This window comes from Atheta coriaria, unplaced genomic scaffold (assembly GCF_025399875.1).
Source record: "Atheta coriaria isolate IRGN ID8LTWV9N9 unplaced genomic scaffold, Caltech_Dcor_3.1 hic_scaffold_8_pilon, whole genome shotgun sequence".
Lineage (NCBI taxonomy): Eukaryota > Metazoa > Arthropoda > Insecta > Coleoptera > Staphylinidae > Dalotia > Dalotia coriaria.
The window spans coordinates 5,014,478-5,042,420 of record NW_027045450.1 but is presented as its reverse complement, the minus strand read 5'-3'; the positions used below and the strand labels follow the sequence as shown (position 1 = coordinate 5,042,420).

General features: G+C 38.9%; 1 protein-coding gene across 6 annotated transcripts in view; it reads left to right on the top strand.

Annotated features, from left to right (window-relative positions):
- The window catches only part of SK (small conductance calcium-activated potassium channel), a 37,951-nt gene extending 14,155 nt beyond the window's left edge, over positions 1–23,796 (top strand). The window contains exons 2-15 of one of the 6 annotated variants that reach the window (XM_065309892.1): positions 6,587–6,863; positions 11,561–11,786; positions 14,906–15,175; positions 15,800–15,898; positions 17,901–18,245; positions 18,312–18,425; positions 18,570–18,991; positions 19,051–19,186; positions 19,251–19,361; positions 19,433–19,560; positions 19,626–19,695; positions 19,770–19,922; positions 21,471–21,528; positions 21,584–21,723. In XM_065309892.1, coding sequence (XP_065165964.1) covers positions 6,634–6,863; positions 11,561–11,786; positions 14,906–15,175; positions 15,800–15,898; positions 17,901–18,245; positions 18,312–18,425; positions 18,570–18,991; positions 19,051–19,186; positions 19,251–19,361; positions 19,433–19,560; positions 19,626–19,695; positions 19,770–19,922; positions 21,471–21,506 — 2,340 coding nt within the window. In that variant the 5' untranslated portion in view covers positions 6,587–6,633 and the 3' untranslated portion in view covers positions 21,507–21,528; positions 21,584–21,723. Of the gene's footprint in view, positions 1–6,586; positions 6,864–11,560; positions 11,787–14,905; positions 15,176–15,799; positions 15,899–17,900; positions 18,246–18,311; positions 18,426–18,569; positions 18,992–19,050; positions 19,187–19,250; positions 19,362–19,432; positions 19,561–19,625; positions 19,696–19,769; positions 19,923–21,470; positions 21,529–21,583 lie in introns of all 6 variants that reach the window. The other 5 variants (XM_065309890.1, XM_065309889.1, XM_065309893.1 and 2 more) reach the window with 5 other exon arrangements.
- The last annotated feature ends 4,147 nt before the right edge of the window (positions 23,797–27,943 follow it).

Genomic DNA, 27,943 nt, shown 5'->3' with positions numbered 1-27,943 from the left:
AAAAATATGCATTTTGAGGTTAAGCCAAGAAAAATTGCAATATTTTACTAATAAATATTTTAAACTACTTCCTAAGGTATTAAAAAGGTATTCTAGGTTAAAAAACGCAACATTTTTATTTTTCTCAAGAGATATGAACAATTTTCTACCAAAATTTGTTTAAATATTTTATTTAAACGACAAGAAATATTTTGTTTCTTGTTGTGAGTATTCTAGGGTTAATAGTATTTGAGAAATTCAAAAAAAAGATGGGATTGGTTAATGGTACTAATGTTATTAACTTTTGAACATAGCGGTGCGCCGCCTGCGCGCACCCTCCAATTCATTAAACATTCAAAACGCGGACAGGAACCGGCAAAGGCGCATGTTATTGCGTCGATAAAGTGCGATTTACATATTAACGGCTTTGAGCGAATAAAGGCGCAAAAAAGAAATTATTAGCCGCGCAAGCAGGAGGGCCGCTCGCAAAGGACGAGAGGGCAACACGTACATACACGGCATTCGGCTATTAGCACAAATTAAAAAACAAACAGCCTCGTAAATCATAAATTAAACTTTGCTGCAAACAAAATCGAACAAATATGGAACATAAATACAAATACAAAGATTTAAATATTGTTTTTTAGTTAAAAATTTAAAAATACATTGATTTGCATAAAAATAATGTTTTTATTGTCAATATTTTGTAAATTACGATAGAATATAAACAAAAACCTTTTTTTTTCGAAATTTTTAGATTAAAAGTTCAATAAATTTGCAGTTGTTATGCAAAGCGTAAAATTTATTAATTATTAATCGAAATCTATTAAATAATAGCTATTTACAGTTATTCCCAATAAAATTGTTGATAACACAATGCGCAAAACTAAATTATCACATGGTTAAACATGAAATTACACACAATTAAAATTTAAGTACATAAACATCCATAAATATTCATAAATCGCTATAAATTACTAAATAACAGCTGATTAAAATCAGTTTTCAATAAAATTTATTTACAACATCAATCAAAATTTATCTCTGAATAGATTCCCAAAAGAATCACGCTTGTATCTTGATTACTCTCCGAGTAATTAATCAAAAACCAAAATAAATCCCTATTCATTTTGTCACCAAATCAAAACGCTTTGATTTTTATGACATTACCACTACTTTAGCCTATTTAATAATTGTTGTATATTGTTATTCCCAATAAAATTGTTGATAACACAATGCGCAAAACTAAATTATCACATGGTTAAACATGAAATTATAGATAATTAAAATTTAAGTACAAAAGCATCCATAAATATCCATAAATTCCTAGAAATTACTAAATAACAGCTGATTAAAATCTGTTTTCAATCAAATTTATTATCAACATCAATCAAAATTTATCTCTGAATAGATTCCTGAAAGAATCACGCTTGTATCTTGATTACTCTCCGAGTAATTAATCAAAAACCAAAATAAATCCCCATTTATTTTGTCACCAAATCAAACCGCTTTGATTTTTATGTCATTACCACTACTTTAGCCTATTAAATCAGGTAAATCAGTAATTTCCCTCTAGTCCATTAAAATAACGACACATTTTAGTGCCCACAATAGAGGCGCACACAATTTCCGAAATTTACTGATGGCGATCACGATCACGATTATGATTTGAGGGTGCATGTTCACTGTTCAGTGTTCGCTGTTCATGGTTCAGGTTGGAAACGAGCGCGCGCTTCACGTTCCCAACAATTTTCAGAAACACCTGGCTTTGGCGTGCGCCAGCATTCCGGCGTTCCGGATAATTGAATTTCGATCGGAATCGATATCGCGTATCATGAGGTCGCTGCGTTTGAATGCTTGCGATGTAGGTTTGACAGATTTTACATTTCATCCGCTATTCATTCCGCATCTTAAAGGAGGGGTTATGTATGAGTATAGTTGGTTGCATAACTTTTCACTTTTGAAGCAAATTCTTATTGTTTTTAGACATAAAAGTATTACTTTAAACACGGACAGCCAAAGTTGTGACTAAAGAACTTTAATCACGAGTTTTAGTCACGGGGTGGAGCAAAAACTCTTTTTTAATCACTTAATACTTAAAATACTATTATTTTATGTTTGAATTTTGTGATTTATAAAAAGTACCTCAAATCTTTTGACTTTAACAGGGTGGAAATGTTGCAGCATGCAAAATTGATGCCATCGGACGTGGCATGACACCGAAAAGTGCTCTCGGTTAATAAATTCCAGCCACTTTAACTCCACCCTACCCTCTACACTCAACTCACCCTTAACTCAAAGCTTCCAAACAACTCATGACATCTTTAAATATTTACACATAAAATTTAGGGGTTGAAAATTTTTTCAAGAATCAACTAGCTAAAAAAGAGAACTTTAGTCACGGCCGTGACTAAAATACTTTTTTTTCCAAAAAAAAAAATTATTTTGCTTTTATTCCAACCACAAAACTTCTTATCTTTATTACTTTATTACACTGTCTTTAATGGGGTAGTAATACGTTGATATATGAAGGGGTGGAAGTAAACAAGCACATTTGTTACCGCGCTAATCGATGGATTATGCTCTAGATTTCGGCGGTTATAAAACCACCACTACAATATTTTTCTTTCATTACATTTTCTCATCCAACGCTTATAAATCTGCAAATAAAAAAAATAGGGGTGAGTTATTGATAGCATTGCAATGGACTAGACCAAAGTAGGACAATGAATATTTCAAATTAGAACAAAGCAGTCAAACGAATGTAAACACAATCGCCGACGCCGATAAATGGAAATGATACACAGTCAATTTTAAGGGATGCGGTTGGGGGGCGGGGGTGAATGCGGGGATAAAAACTTGACTCGCCAGACCGACAGACAGACAGACTCGATTAATCAATATTTTCTTCCAGTGAAGCGTAAACCGTGAATAATATAAAAGCTTTGATTCATTTGAAAAAAAAAAGATTTTAACACGAAAAATGCTGTTTAAAGTAATTTAATTAATGAATAGATTAAAAAACTCATAAAACTAAGTGCAAACTACACGAAAGCTCACTTCCATGACATCGTTGTGCTTTGTTAAAATTTGTTTCACTTTGTTTTACCTTATTTTACTTTATTTACCTGTCCAAAGGTGGAAATACACCGTGTATGCATATTTATAAATCATCCCCGTCTAGACGTAGGGGAAGAATTTTTGTGTACTTGGAATAATTAGCATTTTAGTGCTCGGCAGTCCGCGGCGCGCCCTGCACGTAATTAATTTTCGGCGTGGATTTATTTTCGTCCTCGATAAATATTTATCTTCATTAAAACTCCAGCAGAAGGTCTTAATTATTTCTCTGGCGTGCAAGAAAACAAAACATCTAAATTAATTTGAGGCAGATGAAAGAAAATCACCACTACTGCCATCTATCGTCTTTTTAGAAATTAATTTTAAGTAATAGAGTGTTTTGATGCGTTAGGGGAAATCAGATTATTGTGGAATTATGAAATTGTTAACTTTCTGCTATCAACGCATCGATTTATCAAGTTGAAAAGCTCAAACTCTCAAAATCGCCAATGTTGGCGAAAATTATCTTACGCGTTGTGAGAGAAAAGCGAAAGAGTAGCTGGTGCAAGGTGAAAGCTCTCCGGGCAACGTTGGCAACCAGTAAAACGTTGCCGAGGTGAATTAGCGATTAGCGCACAACATCCTGCTGCGGACAAATGAAGCAGCGATCGAAGGCACGGCTGCGGCGCCAACTTTATTCACTTCGTGCAGCTTTTGATTAGTTTTTATCCGGCGTCTCGCACAAAAGCTCACGGCGTAAAAAATGGAATGCTTGGCTTCGTCGATTAATTGCGCGAGCACTTTTTTGTTTAATTGCTATTAAAAGCTCAGGATAAAAGTTCAAAAAGCTCACTTAAGTAATAAAAAATTATAACATAACCTATTTTATAGTTTTAGTTCCAAAAAATATAATTTTTAATTTTTTAAAGAAAAATTAGAAAAAAAGCCAAAAAAAACTAAAAAAAACTCACAAAAATAATTAAAAAATTATAACATAACCTATTTTATGGTTATAGTTACAAAAAATATATTTCTTAATTTTTTTAAAGGAAAAATAAGGAAAAAAGCTCAAAAAACTCTCAGAAATAATAAAAATATTGAACATAACCTATTTTATGAAGATACTAGCTTTAACCCTTGGCTTCGCTCGCGAATATCTAAAATAATGAAGTTGCTTCCGTACGCGTCTGTAGTCACAGAAGAAGTAACAATGAAGTAGAATGGCGGGAAGTTTAAAATGGCTGAAAGTATAGTCTATGGAAGTATAGTGTACAGTCTCCATAGTGTAGTCAATTGGATTTGATGTTGACGGAGCTGTCGGTAATACAGTGTGATAATACAGTGTGATGGTACTATAGTACTTAGGTTTGAGCTTCATTGCTGGAATGCTAGATGGCGTTAAAGTAGTCAAATAGCCAGATGCAGAGGTATTATTGGCTAAACAATTTCTTTATTTTATTTAAAAAATATTTTTTTTTATTAAATAAAAAGTAGCCTATAACCATTCGGGGACCCCTAAGAATATGTGTACAATTTTTCATGATGATCGGTTAAGTAGTTTATGCGTGAAAGTGTAACAAACATCAGGACTTTCGCATTTATAATATTCGTAGGGATTTACAAAAAAAACATATAATTTTTAATTTTTTATAAAATAAAATTTAAAGGATGTTTCTAAGGGTGGCTTTTAAGGGTTGTTTCATTATTATTTAAGATACACCGTAATTTCATGATCAAATTAAGTTATCGTGTCCTGTCGTGTCGTGCCGAATGTGGAACAAAGTTTATAACTCATTTTCGTCGATGATAAGACCGAAAGCTCGCGGGCCACGCAAAAACTAGATTAACCGAGGAGGTGGCGCACGACGCGTCGTCACCGGCACCTCCACCGATGATAACGCAAACTTTTCCAATATCTGCGAAACTTTCGGCGAGTTTTGCGCATTGCGAACGTCGAAATGAGACAAACGAACCACCGCAGTTCATTAAAACTACCCTGGAGAACTTCACCTCGCAACTCGAGAGTTATTATCGTCACATCAAACTTTCTACAAAAATTTCAAACAATTTTTACACTTATAACGTAAAATAGTTTGTAGTTTGTGATTGCATAACCTCAAAATGTCATTAATGCATGTTAACGATCGAGTTATAGTGAGTTGAGTTATGCAGTCATAGATGGCGCTGGTGTAAAGTTTACGAGCGCAAGCGTTGCACTTGCTGCTCAATAGGTCAACGATTATTACCCTTCTGACTATTAATCAACGCTCGGAACAATGTGAAATATAAATTAGGGTAAAGTTTAGGAATTTTAGGGAAAACAATAAAAATATGACGGAAATTTTGTTAATATCTGCAAAACGTCTGCAAAATGTCATGAATAAATAATTGTTTGTCGCATTGGTGTTTAGTTCCATGGGGTGTAATTAAAAACAGGTGCACTCACATAGTTTATACAAAATTAACACAAACGCTAACGATTCACTGGTTATTTCAACGCCCTGCGCTGGGAATTCAAGTTTATTAAACGTTGAATATATGAGTATTCAATACTCGTTTTCATAAATCTCCAATGGAGAAAAAATTCACAATACAAATGAATAAATAATCGCCGCTCAATATCCTCGAATAATCCGCGGATTTCCGTCGCTGTCAGCTCGAGTATTAATCAAAATGAAATTTTAAATATTTGTTTTCCTCTGATTTTGCTTCCATGCGTCGAGATAGACTATATATGATGCACTTTGTAGTTTGGGTTGCCTATTTAAGCTTTCGAAAATGTTAGTCACTAATTGGCACTAATTAATGACACGCCGTCATGACAAAAATGAGCGCAGTGTGTATATGTGTGTTTGTGTGTGTTTGTGTGAACAATACCCGGCGGACGCACTCATTAATTACATGAAATATTAATTACGCACATCGATTGCGCTGCGCGTGTATTTCTAACGAGATGGCGGCGGACGCATTCCACCTTACATGCTGCTCTCTTTGTAAACACGCCACCGCAAGTATCTACGAGTAGAAACAACTTCATATTTCTAAATTTGTGTTGTGCTCGGCAATCGATTTATTGATTTCGTACCGTGACGATAGTCTACATTTTCTACGTGCGTAACACACATTGTTCTACTCGTATATAAAACTGCATTACAGGTTTCTGTAATTTTAAATTTAAATTTTCTGTAAAATTTTCTGAGTTTTTGCAGGAAAACAAAATTTTAAAAGCTCGTTTTGTAATTACGCGGTGTTTACGTTAACCGGTTAACCTGATAATAAGCTCGAGCGCTCGCCGCGTGAAGCGTGAATAAATAAAATTGTAAAATATGTACGCACGTTCGACGCCAACTTTTACGGCTGTCTGTCGCGCTGGATAATGAGAAAATTTAAATGTCCGCGCACGTAGCCGGTTTTAACTTTACAACACGCGTGTTGTGTTCAAATCGCAACTAGTATGAGTTTGTAGCTTTTAACGTTGTTTCGAGTTTAATACTTTTATGTAGGCAACCAATATTACATTACATTACAGTTGCATGTGTTTTTGTTGCAGAGTCAGGCAGACGATAGAAGAGGGAGGGGGGCGCACGCCGTAAAGATATGAGTAGTCAGGACGAGACCGCCAGCCTGCTTGTAGGACCGCCGCTGACGAGCTCCCCATCGCCCTCGAACTGCTCCAAACCGGTGCTTATGCGACAGGAATGCACCACCTTTCTCGTCTCCAGCCCCCATCCGCAACTCTCCGTCTTCTCCGACAGCGATGAGGAGGGATCTGTGTGCCTCGAGGAGAACAGCACCCGGTCCGTGCCGGACATAGAGCTGCACTGCAGGTACAACCATTTCAACCCCTATCAAAAAAAAAAAAAAAACAAAAACACATACACGATGAAGATTGACACACCAACGACGAGAAAATGTAATATTTTATTCTTTGACAAAGTTTACGCATAAGGTGACGTGCAGTAAAAGTTTTTCGGAAATGATTTTGGGTCGTGCGATGACTGCAGCGCCACCTACAACAAGAACCAGCGCTATCTTGCGCGTGGTTACGCTGTGACATTGATGGAGTATCGCGCGGAATGGGAAATGGAGTTTCAGATTCGATCGAGATGTTTTTTCCTGGCGGCGAGTTTTCCTGCCAGTGTAGTGCAAGCCAGGCAGTGGTTGTGGCTTCGTTGCAATCTGACGCCATGCGTCAAGTTAACACATGTGCAATGTGCATTGTGCCACGTGTAATTCATGACACACCCAGCCATTTACAAAAATCATTCAATATTTTCACATATTTTATATCCTTATCACTTTTAGTGCTTTTCCCGCAAAAACATATAAACCGGAAAACCGGAAATGAAATTTACAACATACAGAAAACTACAAATTTTCTTTATAGAATTTTTTATTTAAAAATTTAAAGTAAAACTTTTTTTTTCATTTTACGAAACCGGAAGTAGAATATTTTTTATTTTTTATAAATATTTTAAAAGTTAAACATTGTTAAAAGTAATTATTATAACCTTGTTTGTGTAGATAGTGTTTCAAGAGTAAGAAAAGCACGATTGATGTGCTTTCCGGTGGTGGGTGGCGTAAAAGGTGTACGGCCCAAGGTCTTGTTTATTATTTATTCCGGCTGGCTATTTATTAGTTTTCCAGAGGTCGGTGCCTCATTTCGAATTGATGAACAATTGATTTTCAGCTTTAATATTTCACTTTTCCGCTCGGCCTAGTAACATACTGGCGCACATAACGGAAAACTAAAATCCACTCACACAAAATTTAATTTTTTTTGTTTTATTAGTTATATTTTATTATTTTAAACAAATTTATAATATTTTTGTTTTATTTTCCGGTTTTCCGGTTTTCCGGTTTGCTCATCATCTTTAATATGCTTCAACATCTTAATTACATAACATCGTTATCGTCCGTGCGCATCAAGTAAAATTAATTTCGTTTAATGCGTCGGAAAACAATTACTCGTCATTCTGTACCCTAAATTATATTTCCGGCCAAAGTTATTAATTTGTCCGTTAATTGAAAACGTAGGCGTTCACGATGCGTTCGACCATCAAAAGCACAAAATTATGCATCGCATCAAAATAAAGCTAATCGAGCGGAAAAACAAAGTTGGACGCTGCTCACCAAACCGGAAATAACTGATGTAGGTACGGTGTATTATTCAGTGCATAATTTTCCCATCGCCAATATTTCATTTTCTGCAAACAAAAGGCGAACGTATAACGCGTAGAATGGAGAAATATGCAGCTGAACGTTTTCCGGTTTTCGCATGCAATCCAAGCGTTTTTTTGCTAATCTCGCCATGAGCTGCGGGTTAACTCCGGTGGGATTTAGCCGGTCAGTTATTTCAGGCCGGTTTAATTCTATAATGCGGCGGGTGAAAGGAGAGAACAAAGAGATGGCGGCAAAACGTGAATCCGGAAAAGCGGAAAATAGAGATTGCTAGTGACATATGCACGTGTGCAATTGACGAAGGTTGCGGTAACAAAAAAAAATAAGGAAAAAAATATTTTTTGGCATTTTACGTGAAAATTAAGCAAATTATCCTTAAAAAATTAAATCAACGATAACAAACATAAATAACACATATATAAATGAATGAAAGTCGTGACCTACTCTCAACTTTCAACCCTTCACCTGTGCTTAGCATGTGTATCCTGTTTTGAGTCCTTTTCCCTTTCCTGTGCCTCCGCTTGTTCTCACACAGGACGTGAATGCTTATCGACGCATTTTCTCAACTTGCGCATGCTCTTAAAGTGCTCGCCGCGTTCACGAACACTGGAAAGTCTTAAAAACTCGTCGTGCATTTTCTTCGTCGGCGTATTCGTATCCTTAATGGCGAAAATAACGGAAAATATGCAGCGCCGCAGACCGCAGGAAATCGAGTTAGGAGTCGCGCGCGCCTGAAATTGCGGAATCGCTTCTTTCCATCGCCGACGGACGCCGGCATGTTTTGTGTATACTTTATACAATTTGTACACTTTGTGTGCGGCGAAAAACGAAAATAATTCCAGCGGCAAATTGATGCTAATTAAATTTCGAGGCTGGTGAAAGCAAGATATCAGAAAATATACTTAAATACATTAAACTACAATCGGATTACAATATTTAAGATAAGGTGTATAGTTTATAGACTATAGGCAACCAGTATTACGATTAATGTATGTTGGGTTGCAGATAATAAAATTATTTTTTCTTAAGTGTATGTCGAATGAAGAATCAAACATTTAAATTAATTTTAAAATGTAAAATAAAACAAATTAATGTTTGATTAAGGTAAACCGGAAATGCGGAAAACAAAAAATATATTTATTCTTTAAATTTAACACCGGGAAGAAACCGGAAGACGAGAAAATAATTTTACTATATTTTCTTGAAAATTAAGTTTTGTAGGCAACCAACATTACATTTTACTTTTAATATTTGTATATTGGGTTGCATATATTATATTTTTTCCGTTTTGGCGCATATACAATAGTATCGATTCGGTAATTAATTATATTAAAACGGATATTGATATCAATGACTCATTAGTCGATGGAATGCGTGATGTAATGTATGCGCCGTGCATAATTTGATCGGACGGCGATCGGACGACGACTTATGGCTTCAGCGTAATGTGCGAGTAATTGATCTATTCCTCAAACACACACAATCATAATTAACATACACACGCAACATCTTAAATTAAGCACAAATTTATTAAACATTTTTTATGTTTTCTTGCAACAATTTTAAGACAAAATCGTCAATAATATTGAAAATTTTAATTTAAAAACATTAGAAATAGTAATAACACACCCTAGCGCCATCTGGATATGAATTATATAAGTATAATTATGAAAAAATTTCAATATCAACTTTCATCCCTTATTTTACACCCTTTGAGAATAATTTTTGGAGTAAAAAGTAGCCTATCTCTTTTTCCATGACCAAAAGTATCTTCATACCAAAATTTATCAAAATTAGTCAAATGGTTTTCACGTGAAAGCAAAACAAACATACAAAAACCTCCAATGTGCATTTAAACTATTACTTACTGCAACAGTGAAGCTACAAAAAACTTCTCATAATAAGAAAACACATCCTACAAGTGTCTGTAACAAAAACCATTTTTGGCAAACACAACGATTTACTCTAAACCAACAAAAGCTCTTAACTTTAAAGCGAATACTAAATATTACACACTGCAAATATGGTAGCTGCTAGCACTTCCAGAAAACCTAATTAACTTGACTGTTTTCGTTAGTGGGTTTTCGCATGTGAATATTTCATTAAGGTGCACACAGTGCTCTCGTTAGAATTACGAGCGGCGCCCAAGTAAAAAGGACGAAAGGACGAAAATGGATGTTGAAGTGATGGTATTCCTTTAATTGGAATCGTGCGTGCACTAGCAATTAACGCGCGACGCTGAAATAGTGAACATAAGTGGGTGCTTGCCCATCCACCATTTCACTTCACTTTGTGCCTCTTGTGAATAATAGACATCAGCGCGCATCGATAAATGTCTTCCGCAGTGTTCTTACCTGCTGGCGTTTTCGCTCGGCATTTTCTACTCGGATACTTTCTTTCGCGCAAAGCACGCGAAGAGCTTTAAACGCTCGCCGCTATCGTTTTATCTCTTTTTGTGCGCGTTCAATATTCGACTCAACTGCTTTAACGTTTATCAAAGCGTATTTAGTGCTTTTCAACCCTTTTGCTACCTTTAGGAGGCCGCGCTTTCATCTTGGGAGCTTTTTTTCGAGCTTATTTTAGTGGAAACATAAGCTTTTAAACAAGTTTTAAGGAGATGGACACGTTTTTATTTGATCTCAATTTATTTTTGGTTATTTGCATAAAGTTATTGATAAATTTTTAGTTTTTTTCTAATTTTTTTGGGAAAAAATTCAAATTTTTGCAAAATTTTGGGAATTTTGAGGTTATTTTTGAGATTTTGAAAGTTTTATCGATGAAAATATTGTTTTTGAAATAGTTTTTAATATGTCAGTTATATTTTCAACTATATACAATATTTTTTGTCTTTTTACGGCGAGTTTTTGAGTTTTTTGCAATTTTTTTTCTAATTTTTTGCAAAAAATTACCGAAATTAACAAAAATCAAACAAAAAATTATTTTTTGCGCATTCCTTGCACTAACTATTTAATAACCTAACTTTTAATTAATTTTTGCTTATTTTTACAGGTTTTAATTCATCTTTGAGCTTTTTTTTCAAAAAAATTTTCTATTTACAAAATAGTTGCATTGATATAAAAGCATAGCAGAAACAAAAATTCTATTCAATGGAACTTTCGAGCTTTCAGCATTTTTTAATTGAAAAACATACTGACCGGAAGTTGTTTATTTTCCCCTCACACACGATGCACACAGCTCCACCTACAAACGAAAAAAAGCAACAACAACCCAGTAGTGGCCCTCTCATCTCCGATCTCTAATGCAGTGTGTTTTCTTTTCTGTTTGTTTTCGGACGACGGTGCCGACGGTGTGTGTGCTTGGATCGATCTCTCGGAATTAATAGGCTAGATCCGAAAGGATGCAAACAGAGCCTGCCGGCGAACCATCCGACGCGCAACCGCAGCTCGTCGAATGCGTTCCAGCTCGGCTCGCACTCGTCGCCGAGGGGCCTGCTGGAGCGGCGCACGTCGTCGCAGGCGCCGGCGGCGTCGCTAAAAATCATGCGCTCGGTGTCTAGGGAATCGTTACGCTCGCCACATCATTGTACATGCCCATGTCTAAACGCTCCGGTAAGCCAAAAAAAAACGCGTCACATTCAAAAAATAACCGGAAATCATCCATTAACACCGGCCATCTTTAAAATTTTTAGTTTTTAAATAATTTTTCTTCATTTACATTAACTGAATGTACATAACACATTACATAACCTCTCCAACAGCGAAAAAAAGCTTTCAAAAGCTCGCTTAAAAGTATATGACGCGTAAAACGCGCGAGCTTTCGCGGTTGACTACACTAACCACCATCTTGTATATCGTAAAACCAAAACATGCACTGTGTGTGAAATATTTAACCTCACTCTATGTATATATACACTGATTAACCTTCAACCTGTAACCTAACCTCACTTCTTCTGTCAGCGTAAATATAGCGTTGAATGAAATAGTCGATTTCATCTATATGATCCTTCTACTTCTACTTCTTGTCTTTCTACGTGTACCACTATTAATATGTGTGTCATTCATTTACTAATTAACTAATGAACACACTGTTTACATTATTCTAAATAACCTACGATAAATTATTCAATAACACGCGTGAAAGATGAGAATTTTATTCAGAAAAGCTTATATAGGCAACCAGACATACGCAAACTTAAAAGTTCACACATTTATTGACATTACACATCGCATAACCTCAATTTTACTCTATTATAATCTATTTACGCCCATTTTAGTGTCGGTAGTTGGTCGCACTCCAACTCTGGGTGCACCCTCAGTGGAAGTAGACTGCTGAGCAATGGTAATAACCATAATAATAATTCAACCCCCTTGGTGCGGTGAGAACAGCGGGGGCGCACTGAATTTTGTATGTGCATGTCGTGCGGTTTGGGAATACCGGCGAGCCCGCGGAGAAAATTATCGGGGTCACATCGAACGAATGTTTGAAATAGTTTTCTATCCTCTACACAAGTGGAGTACTCATCGTGAATAAATCAATAGATTCGATAAGATTATTTCTTCTATAAATATTTTCGAGAATATATTTTTATTCGTTCATTTAAATTCCGCTAGAGTTTCAATATAACTTCCAATACATTCATCTAATAGCAGCCATGCGGGCGAAATGTTAACTAACGCGGTACGTCTGAAAACGTATGACTTTTCATTCGGTCGAGCTTCCGCTGGATCTAAACTCATTGAAATTTATACGTTAGGCAGCCAAATACACATTGCAAACACGTACAGCCTTTTCATGGTAATAAATAGCACTTCTTGGCTTGGTCATTGAGTGTGTTATAAAAATTCTTTAAAAATCAGGTTGTATTGATAAAATATTCATCTGCGGTTATCATTACGTCAATTGTATACCCGAACGATGAATGTTTAATATCCATGGTCTGCCATCAAAGAAAAATAAACAACAAAATCAATTTCAATTGAGATGTATTTCATTATTAAAATGACTGCACTTAAAAGCACTCTAGGCAACCAAATCAACAAAAATAACTTTTAGTGCATTTTGATGATATGCAACCGAATCAAATAAACAAACAAAACAAAATGGATGATTGTGATTTCGTTGAACAATAGATGATTAACTACCACTCACTGTTGTCATGTGTCATCCGTTAGAAAACATTATGACCGCCATTTCTATTTCTATTTCTACGCTCGCCGGTTTTAATTACTTAATGGCGGAGAACTTAAATAGCGGCGTGAATTATTAATGAGATCCCAACGAGATTACAACGAATAAATGCGATTACTAACCACAAAAGCGAAAAAAAAAAGTTATTCTGAATAAAATTTTCACTTAAATTCAATCATAACCTCAATTATGCACTATTTTAAAACTCACTTATTTGCAACACTTCAATCATGTGTTTAAAACGTTTAGAATTGTTTGTGTTTGTGTCCTGATGATTAAAAACTGCACAATTAACACAATGACCTTGAGAACCTTGACTTAATGAGTTTTTAGACTTAAGCGTTGAACATTACTAAAATCTACAAATAAAAACTAAAAAAATAAGCAAATAATAACCTAAAAAAGTATGTATAGATAAATCTGTCTTCAAATTTGATTTTTATTCGTTTTTTATCGCACGTATGCATGAATGTCTTAGACTTTAGACTTTTATAGAAAAAAACAATATCTAAATGTATTTTTAGCATGCACGTAGTTGTTACATGTTAAATTAGTTGATTAGCACCTGTTCGAATGACCGACAGCCGGAAAAAACAGCGAAACGCATGTTTATGCCCCGCCCACAACACCGTGCGCTACTTATGTGCGTCCGAGCAATATAAGTTGCCTAACTAATATGAATCTGTTTTAACAACCTGTCTAACCACTCTTTTAATACACGTATATTTTTTCTTTTTCTTTTTTTGGTTTGTACGATGGTATAAAAAGAAACATTAATACTTCTTGTGGTTTTGTGGCATTTTTATGGTATTCGGTTTTTATGAGAATGAAAACTGAGAATATGAGAATGATATTCACGCTGGAAGCCGTAGAAACAGCAAAGAAATACTTTGGCCACTTTTATTAGTTCCTTATTTAATTAAAAGCGCCGCGAGACTTGAAAACTTGCAATCGTTTGCCAAGAAATGCAAACACAATTTCAGTTATGTCGGCGTAACGTATTCAATTAACTTTTTTGTCGCTTTTTGCAAAAATTTTGTGAAAAAAAAAATTAAAAATAAAAAACTAACAGTTTGAGAGTTAAATAATTAAAATTAAATTTAAACATGGAATTTGAATAATTAATTAACCACAGCAGGTGACATTAATTTTAAATAAATTATTCAATTAAAAACCGAGTTGATAGCGGGTTTTAAACACTCCTCCATATTGATTGACATTTATAATTCCGCGAATCGTTTAATTTCCACCCCGAACTTTATAAACTTGGAATTAATTAAAATGATAAATTAGAACAAAACTTCCCAGCCCTAAAAGTACCAAAATTTATTTTATTACTACTATTTTATTATATACAGAGTGTTTAAAAAGAAAAATGTCTCAAAACCCACAAAATAATTTTCTGTTTTTTCTTTTCTGATTATTTTATTAAATATGAATGAAAGAAGAAGAATAAGGTAGGAAAAATGACGCCCAAGGGTAGTCTTGGAGTTAACATGGGTGGGTGGAGAGTAGTACACGAATGAAACCATTCCTGCAGGTGTGCAGTTGTTGCCCGGCGGGCGGGACGCCAGCAGGCGCGCGCATAATCCGTCAAAGTTCGCAGCCGGAGGCTGCAACCAACAACGCGTGCTGCTGCTGCGCGAGCGCCGCCTGCACCCATGGCGTAACAGGGGGCGGGGCAGCGGGCGGCGCCGCCGGTGGCTCCACCTCGCTGCGTCAACTGCGCGGAGACCATTCGGATGGCGGGATCGCCGGCATCGCGGCCGACTCGCTGCGGATCAACGGCGCCTTTCGGACACTCCGACAGGTAACACCATCCCCACCACAAATAAACCACGCCCATTGATATTTAATCAAATTAAAATTAAAAACTAACCTAGCATGTGATTTTGATTGTTTTTCAAAACTACACAAGTTTTTAAATCCGTTGAATTAATCCGACTATTTTGGTTTGGTTTACTTTTTGAATGTTTGCTTACGCACGAGTTTTATTTATTTATTTGTGTTGATTGTATTTTTGTGAGTTTACAGGAAAAAGAGAAAAAGCAACATATTCAGGGTTTTAGTGTTTGGAAGCGGTCCAAATCTCCACTTTCTAAATCTGATTCAAAATGGCGTCGATAGATATAAACTGCGCTCTGTATTACCGACATAAACGAGATTTTAGTAATGCTCAGCCTATTGCACTCACTCTAACTAAATTCATGTCTTTACTCTAACTCTAACCTCAAACCAATGAGTGTGTGTGTGGGCACAAACAAAAATCAATCAATCAATCAATCATGTTCTTTTATTTCGTGCTCATAACCTCATTTGATTTCTAGTGACTTTTTGTTGTGTTTTGTCTTAATTATGATATAATATGTGAGATAATTAAAAAATGGCCGATCTGGGAGATAAAGATTTGAGAGCTGAAGGTGCTATCCAACAGGGCTCGGGACTGCTGATGTCCTCGCAGACGATGTCGCAGGCGCGCCGCGCCCGCCTGAAGCGCGCCCTCACGGAGGTCACCAGCGACACCGTGTGCTATGTGAGAGAGAGAGGGGCGTCAGACGCTCCGCCTCCACCCCTTTAGATAAACTCCGCCCCCTTTTACACACACGCCTCTAGTGCACTTTAACTCCACCCTCTTCAACAAATATTATTATATCACACATCAACACTATAAATATTTATAGATATCACTGATATTCCGGTTTGTATTTCCGGTATTCCGGATTGACAGCTTTCCGCATCTGCATCGGAGTGACTCGAGTGGCACGAGTTCGATTGTGAAATGCGCGTTATTACCTACGTGACCTACGGCGGGGCACGTTTTGCCGATACCCGGAAAAGCGGAAAACACTGCTGCATACTGCAGTACACGACACGTGCCGGAATTTAATATTACACACATTTCACGAATTCACATCACTACGCATGTTCGCTTTTGTTCCTTTTAATGATATTGCCATCATTTATATTTTTTAGGTTAGAAAAAAGCATTCTAACCTCACTTAACAAAAGAATGTCAACAAAAGGATCAAAGTACTCTGACGATACAAAGTCAACACTTTTTTACAACTCCACCACCCTTGAAGGACTTCTCTCATTGTTGTCTTGAACAATGGCACCGGCTATTGTGGCAGGGAAAGAAATCAAATGTCATAATTTAAAATAAAAGTTCAAGGCCAACGAAGCTTGAAAGTTATCTTTATGACGATGATTTTCGTCCGAATGGCAATATCATTAACCCCACTTTGCACCCACTTGACAACTACCACTTCTATGCTCTTCTGGCTCCGCCCCTCGCTCAACTTTACTACTTCACGCCGCCATTGAACGGCTCTTAGAGTAATTGCTTGATCTTTATTCCCTATACTTGCGTGCTTCTTTATTACTCTTCGGATTCTTCGCGCGGACGCTGCTCGAGTGCCGCGCGGAATTCGCTTTAATTGCTCTCACGGTGATTACACGTCGAACGTAATTCGTATTTGACAAATTATCGAGTCGTTAGGGAGGAGGTTATAACGCATAAACTTAGAAGTTCAAAGGGTTGCATATAGTTAAGCGTAAATTTAGATTAATATTGAGGTTATGGATAATTTAAAGCAGGAAAAAAAGAAGAAAAGTGAGGTTATTTTATGTAATAACCATTTTTAAACACATATAAAGTCAAAAAACTGAAAATTACGCAAATATAACCTCTAAAAATGCATTTTTGTCAAAAATAAACGAAAAAGAAGAAATTTTCACTAAAAATAAAACGTGTAGATGAAATTTAAGGTTATATAACCTCCAATTGCATTTTGAGGTTATAAAAACACTTAATTTGACTTTTAAGGTTATGTTCGACGATGTAATCGCCCTCTTCCACCTAAATTTCTAACTAAATCAAAAATCTATTTCTTGCACATTGAAAACGCAATCAAATCATATTATGTTTATGAAAATTCGTCGCAAAACCAAAAAATAAAAGAAAACAACCCCTCGGCGTAGTAAGGAGGCACGCAGATTGTACATATATCTATAGTAAACCACGTGTATACTCGAAAAGACTAGTTTCGTAAGCTGTTCAAATATTTATATCGCTTTTATTGATTCGGCCTACTGCTTGCCAGATATGACGAAACTCAAGATGGCGTCAGACAAAGCCAAACATAGCAAGAAAAAACCGTGAACACAAGCACAAAATATGAAAAAAAACTAAAAAATACGAAGAGATAGACACACATGCATGAATAGTTGGACAGCGTTCAAAATGTGGTTTATCAGCGTCCCACGACAAAGGAATTTATTGCCACGTGGAGAGTGAGCACGCTTAGATGTAGGTCTAGATATAGATCTCGCACACCACCAACAACAAACCAGCAAAATAAGCAAATTAGAGTGGCGGCTCCTAATGAAGCCACTTGTCTGTACATAAATAAAAAACACGCACATAACGCTTATCTGTAAATACGTGCGTATGTCGTGTGTACGTGTGTGTGATGTGTGTGCATTGTAGAAATAAGGTTATGTACGAGATTGTGCTGACATCTGGCGGGTTTCAGTTGCGGAAGCCAGCCTCCACGTTATCCATCCCTGGCGCAATGAAGAACTCCAATCGTGATTCGAGTGGCGCTCGCGTTGGTCAAGAGGAACCCGGTGTTGCATTGGTCGGGCACGTAGACTACCCAAGATACATGGAGGAACGAACGCTGGGCGGCAGTGTGTACAAGTCGGGGTCGTCGGGCAGCCTTAAGCACAAGCCCAATGTGGGTTATCGCCTTGGCAGGCGTAAGGCCCTCTTTGAGAAGCGCAAACGTATTAGTGATTATGCGCTGGTTATGGGCATGTTCGGGATCATCGTGATGGTCATCGAGAATGAGCTCTCCAGTGCTGGTGTTTATCGCAAGGTGAGCTATGCGCACTCCATGCACACAATACAGAACAGTGTCTTCACCCATCGTTAATATACCTAGACGTGCCTCATTTTGCAGGAGGAATTCTACTCAATCGCGCTCAAAACTCTGATATCCGTATCGACTGTGATTCTCTTGGGCCTAATCGTGGCCTATCACGCTTTAGAAGTGCAAGTAAGTTCGGCACTGACGTGTTACGTCCTGTGAACGTCTCAGAGGTCATCGTTGCAATGCGAATTTGTGAATTCATCCATTTTGAAACATTTTTTGTACATTTATGTATACACCCTGTATTAATTTTGTTTTTCTCCTGGAAAGCTTTTCATGATAGACAATTGCGCTGACGATTGGCGCATAGCAATGACCTGGCAGAGGATCAGCCAGATCTCGATGGAGTTACTGATTTGTGCTGTACACCCAATTCCGGGACACTACAAGTTCGTGTGGACAACGCGATTAGCAAACAAAAGCGGTGGGACCGGTGTGAAATGTGTGCCCTATGATGTCCCGCTATCGCTACCGATGTTTCTGAGGTTATATCTCATCTGTCGAGTGATGCTGTTGCACAGTAAGCTGTTCACGGATGCCTCGTCGAGGAGTATTGGTGCTTTGAACCGCATCAATTTCAATACCCGCTTTGTGCTCAAGACCCTAATGACCATCTGTCCGGGGACTGTCCTATTGGTGTTTATGGTCTCCCTGTGGATCATTGCCAGTTGGACTCTTAGACAATGTGAAAGGTACCAAACCGGAAATCATCATAACCTTAAAATTTTACAGATGTTTTTTTTTTGGTTAGGTTTCATGATGAGGAGCATGCGAATTTATTGAATGCAATGTGGTTGATCGCTATAACCTTCCTAAGTGTGGGTTTCGGAGACATTGTCCCGAATACTTATTGTGGAAGGGGTATAGCAGTTAGTACTGGTATAATGGTAAGAGGTCATGTGAATATGTAGGCAACTGTTTTTACTTATTCTTGTGCGGTGGTTTTATTAGGGTGCCGGATGTACAGCACTGCTGGTGGCGGTGGTCTCCCGCAAACTGGAGCTCACCAGAGCAGAGAAACACGTCCATAACTTTATGATGGACACGCAGCTCACAAAGCGGGTGAGTAAAAACCACAATTTCATCAGTGGAGAACATAACCTACATAACCTACATATTGTTTTCTCTAACAGTTGAAAAACGCTGCGGCGAATGTGTTGCGGGAAACCTGGCTGATATACAAGCACACAAGGCTAGTGAAACGTGTGAATCCCGGACGTGTACGCACTCATCAAAGGAAATTCCTACTTGCCATCTATGCGTAAGTTGGGTTGCCTATGTTATATCCACAAATATAATATTTTTATTTGTTTTGTGTTTGGTTAGATTACGAAAAGTAAAGATGGATCAACGGAAGTTGATGGACAATGCAAACACCATCACCGACATGGCAAAGGTGATAAAATGGCCGCCGTGAATTATATTTAATAATACTATTTTTGTTTGTTTTTTTCTTGTGTTGTGGAGTAGACACAAAACACTGTGTATGAAATAGTGTCGGATATGAGTTCACGCCAGGACAGCCTCGATGAACACCTCGGCACACTCGAGGATAAACTGGTGGCGCTGCAGGAGCAGCTGGAGTTGCTGCCCGATTTGATCGCGAATCGAATACAGGCGCATGTAAGTCGCGGACGAACGCCATGAAAACCAATAAGTGACAAGCAAATGGCGTTCGTTCGCAGTGATCGCTCTCATTCTCACTACAGAATCACCAATGACACATTAGACATTCCCATTGACTACAGAGGGCGCTGGCTGATTGATAGAAGTAATAATATTCAGTTTATAGTTTAAAGTTAGGTTATGAGTGGTAATGGCAGCATAGCGTGATGTGGAGGATTATTTTAATGAGTTTAAGTGCGAGGTTAGCGTTAATGATTGTTTCTGACTGCCAAACACGCGAGGCTGAAACATAACTGCATCGAATGAGGTCGGAATCTTTAAAAGTGTATTGATAAATGCTTTTGCGACGCAGTTGCAGTTGCACAAAATGGCTGCGGTTAAAAAATTAAAATGTGGCAACAAGTAATCAATCTTGTTATTGCGCATTATGTTAATTTCTTGTGACGGTTAGATTTAGAGCTTTTTATTAAGTTTATTGCGCTTTATTTCAGTTTATCGGGTTTTTATTGCACGCACAGGAATATACAGGGTAATACAATAAATTATAACTCATTTAAAATTAAAACTTATTATTTTTAATGTCGTTTTTCGTAAAATTATTTTTTTTAAGTTTTTTTTATTTAAAATTTTTTATTTGATATGAAACACTCTGTATATTTTGTGTTGAAGCGAATAAATGCGCATTAAAGTTAGACGTCGGAAAATACCGCCCCGTGATTGTTATGCCGGCAATTATTATTTTTATTGCGATCGGAAAACCGGAAATAAAATGGCGCGTTAATATATTTCGCACTCTCAGCACAAGAATTTATATTTTTTCCGCGCGCACATTGTTTACGCTTGAAAAGAAAAAATGATAAAAGAAAATGATAAACGTAAACGAAAAATTCACGGGCGCCAACCACGCGGAAAATGCGAAAATAGGAAAATGGAGGGACTTGAAAAGGTGCTAAGCAAAAATGCGCACCAAAACAAAACAAAATAAAAACATAAAATCTTGTACGAGTATAATCCAGGTACGAAAACACGATTTTTATGAAGTGAAATTTTGTTTGTAATAAAAAAAATCTTGTTGCGGTGGTAGGACTATAGATCTACACGTGGCACGTGCAAATGACTCGTGTTTGAGGACGTTAAGTAAATCGTGCCTGGCGAATGTGAATTTCCGCGCACAAATGACGAACAATATGTCATTGTTTCCTTCTGTTTACCTCCGCTTCCTTCTGTTCAACATCCTTCGACAACAAAACACTCCACCAGCTACAAATGGCGCATTTGTGCGTGATGTGCGTTTTTGTTATTTTCATGTTTTCCTTTATCTCGTGCGTTTATTAAATTAAACCCGAAATAGTGAGGTTAGGTTACTCTCTGTTTTCAACTGGTTCACAGCGCCCTCTATCGTAGCCCATACGTCATACACACATATACATATTAACATATATATTAACCTCTGCTGCCCCTTTGCTGCTCGAATCTCTCTCTGCTCGCTTATTCTCTGCTGTGCTCTGTGAATTAAATCGAAACATTTCTGTTCTTTCAAAAAAGACAATACTACTGGAAACGGACATACCTTCTACCTAACATTGACACACGCAAAAAACCTGTATGATTAATATCACGCCAGCGGTGCCGCCCTACTGATTACATTCGCATTGCAGGCGGAGAAGATGGAGCAGCGGCGCAACTTCCTGCATCCGGAGTCGGCGGCGGGGCTGCAGGCGGCGCGCAGTGTGCCGCCGGCATGCCCATGGCCAACGGGACCCGCCCTCCCGCTGCCGGCGCCCACGCCTCCGCAACTCCTCGGGGCCACGCCCAAGCCGCTGCCGACCATTCCCGCATCGGGGCAGAGCTGATTCTCGACGGATGCGCTGAATATCTAAGCGACGCCGAATACCTGATATAACCACACAACCGGAAACCGGAAACAAAGACTAGAAAATTAAACTAAACGTGAAACAAAAACTAAAAAGTGAAAAATTCAAATTTTGACCCAAAAGGATAACCGGAAGTAACTAAAACATATAAAAACATAAAAACGGACATTTGAGATGATGTAATTTAGATTTTAACGCTAGCGAACTTCATTGTAACAATATGCCTTATAGAATTATTGATTATTGATCATACAGGCCTGATAATTCTTCTATAATGATTAACGATAACGATAATTAGAGTTTTACGTGGAATATTACTCAAATACGCGGGCTACAGTGTGAAAATCGGCTATAACGTAGACACAAGATGGCGGCCTTGATGCGTGACAGGTTCTCGACCAATACAACTACTTGCTTCATCCATCATTTGCTCAAAACACTCAATTTTGACATCTACAACATTTTAAGGTTATGTTGTCACACAACCAAGGTCGCCACGGCAAACAAAATGAAGAGTTGAATGAATATTTTTTGAAATTAAACTCTAGGGTAACAAATCTAATAAAATTAAACATTAAACTCAAAACATTCTTCACTATTAACTAAAAATAAACTAAAAACTTAACGAGTAGTAAAAGGGTTGTAAAAAGTAATCAGTTAAACACCACTCATTAACTAAATAGATTAACTAAATAATTAAATAAAATACATACTAAAATCCTTATTGATTTTGAGGTTATCTTAGGAATTGAAATATCTCACCCAGATGGCGGTCGTGCTATGAAAGTTGCCTAACGCCTCACAAACAACTCGTATCTCTACAATATGATAAATACATACAATTTAAACGTTTACTAAACATATTTTAAAGAATATTATAAAACTTTCTTAAGAAGATTTAATAGGTACGATGACAGTTTACGAAATATGTTTGAAATATGAAAGTATTAATCGATGCCAAAGACGTCACAATCTTGTCGAACGAGCATTCTATCGAGCATTACTCACTCTCATTGTAAATACATTTTAATCTTTATGATAACATCAACATCAACACAATATACACACGCAACCCAACACACACACACATACACACGTAATTGTGTTAGTTTCACAACCGTACGAATTTAATAAGGATCATCAGTTTATAATCAAAATTTAAACGAGGTTAAATGAGGTTATGTGGGGTAAACATTGATAATATTGTAGAAATTACGCTCGAATTGAACATTTTAAACACTTTGATGAAAATTTAAGACATTTTTGGGAGATAGTTTCCGATTAGGTTCCGATTTTTCGTGTAGACAAACAAATCGGATAGGAAATTGTAATAAAATCGGAGTAGACGCTTAAAAAACCATTTTTTTTGTGAATAGACAAAGTTATGTTTCCATTTGATGATTATGCAACCAATTATACATATTTTATTTTATTTCATTGAGAAACTTTGTCTAAACAGTTTAAAATTGAGAAAAAACGTAGAAAATGATAAACTACTTTTGAGTATATTCGTAAAAATAGTTCCATAACCTAAAAAACTAACCTATATAGTTTTCGTTTCCCTCTACGATTGTTGAATGCGACGTGTGATTAAATTAAATGAAAGCAAAGAAGAAAAACCAATGCGCTCCTAGGATATACTGTTTACTCTGTACTTGTACTGTATAGATGCTGTTTTATGCGGGGTGTTCCTATAGAATTCGCATTCGAGCCGCTGACATAACCTAAAACTTTAATACATGTACCATGGCAGAAATGGCAGCCATTTTGTTCTCGCCTGTTACGGAAAACTGTCAAACACCAAAACTTTAATATTGCCTGTAATAACAAATTGTAAACGTACTCATCCTTCACTCACCACGTTTCACCTTTTTCACATCGGCACACTTTGATTCGTAGAAAGGTTTTCGTTTCGTTGATGTCGCGGTGGGATTCTGTATAATTATGTTAGGTGTGGCACTTGTGAGGGCAGGTGATAAAAGATAAGCATGAAACAATGAGCACTTGTAATTGTAAAAGAATGTTGAATAGCGTTTATTGAATAAGGCGTCTCTTAATCTGCGTCTGCTGCGCTCTGCTTGTACTTAGCTACTGCACCGGGCGCACGCAGTGCGCCGGTGTTGCGCGGGAAAAATAATGTAATGTATGTTGTGTTGTTGGTTGCCTACGTTACGCATTTCGCTAACACTCGACCGTCCTGACTCTCACTCGTCCTCGAGTGTGTATGCTGCGAAGCGGGCTGGAACCTTTGTGACTCGTGAGCTCTTCCTTACGTTTTTCACCTCGGCAGTGGCGCTTCCACTTGCCGGAACTTCTTCTCCTGCAACGTCGTCAGCTTGATTGGGTCGCCAGATTTTGAGCTGGCTGACGTGTGCTGTTGTCGCGTACAGCTTCCCAGGCTCCTCTTCGTTCAGATTGATTACGCGGTATGTGTCATTGGGGAGCACTTCATACACCTTGAGCGGTCCTCTGTAACGGGGTTGCAGTTTAGTAGAGTCACCCGTTGCAACACTATTTGTCTTCATAAATACAATATCGCCTATGTCATAGTGGACATTTAATAATCTTTTGGCGTCGAACTGGCGCTTGTAATTTTGCTTTTCCTTTTCCAGTCGAGTTCTGACTTTTCTTTGTAAATCGCTAGGGGACTCGTACGTTTCCTCGTTGACGGTGAGGCAACGTGTTACACCATCGTTTAATCTTGGTGCGTACCCAAACACTACCTCAAAGGGCGTTTTTCCTGTAGTCTTGTTAACTGCGGTGTTTAAATCTCGTTCCGTGGATTTTAGTTCCTTATCCCATTTGTTATCTTCGCTGCAATTTCTTAGCAGTGGTAGAAGCGTACGGTTCACGCGTTCTACTTGACCGTTAGCCTGCGGATGTCGTGGTGAATTGAGCGTGTGATTTATTCCATGCTGATTGCAGAACTCGGCGAAGGTGGACGAGGTGAAACAAGTACCACGATCGCTGATGATACGCTCTGGGGCTCCAAAGTCCTGCACGAACGCTGAGAGGGCCTTGATAACCTCCGGAGTTTTCGTCGTTTTGGTAGCGTGTAATCGGACGAATTTGGTTAAATTGTCGACGATTACTAGTACATAGCGTTTGTGAGACGTACTCTCAACAAAAGGACCAACGTGGTCAATATGGATGACAGCAAAAGGGCGGCGCCCCGAGGGAATAGGGTGAAGTTCGCCGGCCTTCTTCCCACTTTTGTTTTTCAGGATGATGCATTCAATACAACTGGCTATGTGCTGTTTGACATACTGTGTCATCTTCGGAAAGAAGTAGTGGCGTCGGATCTTGGCTACTGTGCGCTCGACGCCAAAATGTCCTTGTAGGTCATGATACTTTGTTACTAGGCTCTTTCGCATTGCCTTTGGGGCGACAAAGATCAACCTTTGAGTCTCATCCTCTTGAATTTGCTTATAGAGAATGCCTTGCTGAAGTACGTAACCATTTACTTCCGAACTCTCGCTTGCGGTACGTACCTGCCTGTTGAGTAACTCGATTTTGCGTTTGAGTAGCTCGTCAGATCGTTGGTACAGTACTATTTCCTCCTCCAAGGAAAGTATCGTGAACACGTTTCGGGTGATCAGATTCTCGACGGGAGTCTCACCCTCGTTTGACACTGGTGCGCGACTCAGCGCATCAACATGTATCATCTTTTCGCCAGGACGATGTTCTACCTTGAAGTTGTATTCACACAACATGTTGAACCACCTTGCTACTTGTGGATACTTTGTTTTGGCAGTATTCAGAAACACAATCGCCTGACAGTCGGTGACCACAGTAAACGGAATATTGATGAGATAATGTCGGAGTTTCTCGACGGCCCATACCACGGTCAGCAGTTCGAGTTTACTCGAGTGGTAATTACATTCAACATCGCTAGTCCTGCGACTTACTGCATAGACCAAGTGAAGTTTGTCATCGTGTTTCTGTAACAGCATAGCACCCAGGCCTTGGCTGCTCGCGTCTGTATGCAAGTAGGTCGGGCGTTTCGCGTCGAAGATTTTGAGTACCGGGCTCTGCGTCAGAGCGGTCTTCAAATCCTTAAAGGCAGCATCATGGGCAGACGTCCAAATGTAAGATTCGTTTTTGCGGAGCAATTTGTTCAAAATGGCGGCCCTGGAACCAAAATTGACTATAAAACGGCGAAAGAAATTAGCCATTCCCAGGAAACGCCGTAGCTGGTGGATATCTGTAGGCGCAGGATACTCCGAGATCGCTCGTAGTTTCGCGGGGCCAGGCTCGATGCCATCGGCACTCAGAATGAACCCTAAATACTCCACACGCTCCTGCATGAAGTAGCATTTTTCGATCCTCAGCGTTAATCCGGCACCTCTCAACGCCATCAGGGTCTTGGTTAACCTGACTCGCATGTCCTTCCAATCACGCGCAGGTATGAGGATGTCGTCAAGGTAGTACATCACCGTGTCATTACGGAGAGGTCCCAAAACCTTTTGCATTAGTTTTGAGAAGTACGAGGGGGCATTGGTCAAGCCAAATACCATTCTGGTAAACTCACCCGTTTGGTCCGGAGTAATAAAAGCTGTCTTTCTGCGTGCTTCTTCCGACAATGGTACCTGGAGGTAACCATGAGCCAAATCAAGTGTCGTGAAGTACCTTGCATCGCGAATCTGTGTCAGATGTTCATCCATGTCGGGCAGCGGAAATGGCAATGGTTCGGTCTGGTTGTTCAACCGTCGATAGTCGACAACCATTCGGTACTCCCCAGTCTTCTTCTTCACCAGCAGTACAGGGCTGGCGTATGGTGAGGTCGTGTCGGTGACTAGACCTGCATCTCTGTATTCGTTGATGATGGTGTTGAGCGCCTCGCGCTCATCGGCACTACATCTGTAAGGCTTCTGGCGCACGGGTTGACTGCCCGGCACCTCGGTGATGTCCATTTGTAGGACCGTTGTGCATCCTAACTCGGAGGAATCGATCGCAATGGTATCGCGGAACTCGTTGAGGAGGCCATGCAGCTCGTTCACTGTGTCCGTATCCAAATTGTCGTCCACGTTGATGACCTCGAGTGGAATGGGTTGCTGGCGGGGCTCAGCTTGCTCCAAATTCAGTACCTCGCCCCGAAACAGACTCGTGTTCTGAGATACATGAGTGGGCTCAACCGCCCAATTGATCAGTGGAAAAGCATGCGTTTCCGTACCTGAGACAACCTCTACCAGGTTTACGGAACGTGGTGGAATGTTCGCTTCCGTCGTCACTCGATTTGACGCGCGCTTCTTCGCCTCGACTTCCAAAGCAGAGAACGGATCATCACTACGGTACGTAAATATCAGGTCGTCATCAATGCGCATGTAGACGATAGACGGGTTCTCGGTGAATGGTCGACCGATGATGGCGTCCACGCTCTGAACGTCGTCCGGAACGATGCTAAAGACTATTTCTGAGAGAACCACACCATCGATGGCAACATCCGCCGTGACAAATCCGGGAGATTTGACAACATGGTTTGCGGGACCAAATGCCTTCAGCAAGGTCTCCTTGCGCTGAATGGTAAAGCCTGCGGCGATGGCTTGCGACGCCTTCAGGGTGCACTCCGAACTTCCTGGATCAATCAAGCTCTGGAACGCCATTCCGTTGCATGTGATTGGCTTCAAGTATTTGAGCACACCATCATTGTCTTGCGAAGTAATGATCTTTACTTGTCCATTACTCTTTGCGGCTGTCTCCGCTGGATGGGTTTCGGGCTTGGATAGTCCGCGTGGTTTTGGTGGGATAGGGCAATCTCTGGCGAGGTGTCCCTCCTTGTTGCAGTTGAAGCATTTCATGACTCGACTTGTAGTCGGCTGTGGCGGTGCTGGGGTTGCGGACCGCCCTACTTCTGATGGTTTCTTCATGGGCGCACCATAGGAATCCATCACACGTGGTGCATGGGTTGATTGACTCCTGGGAGAAGGAAACAAGCGCTCCTCACGAGCCTTGTGCACACGCAAATAATTCAGCAAGTCATGGTACAGGCTGTTGGTGTCGGCGTGACGTTGTGCCATCATGGCTGTGCACAGCTGCTTATCATACAACCCAATAAGCAGTTGTTCCTTCTTCTCCTCCAGGCTCAATTCCAACCCTGCACATAAATGAAGTTTGTTGTAAAAGTAATCAGTAATATCAAGGTCT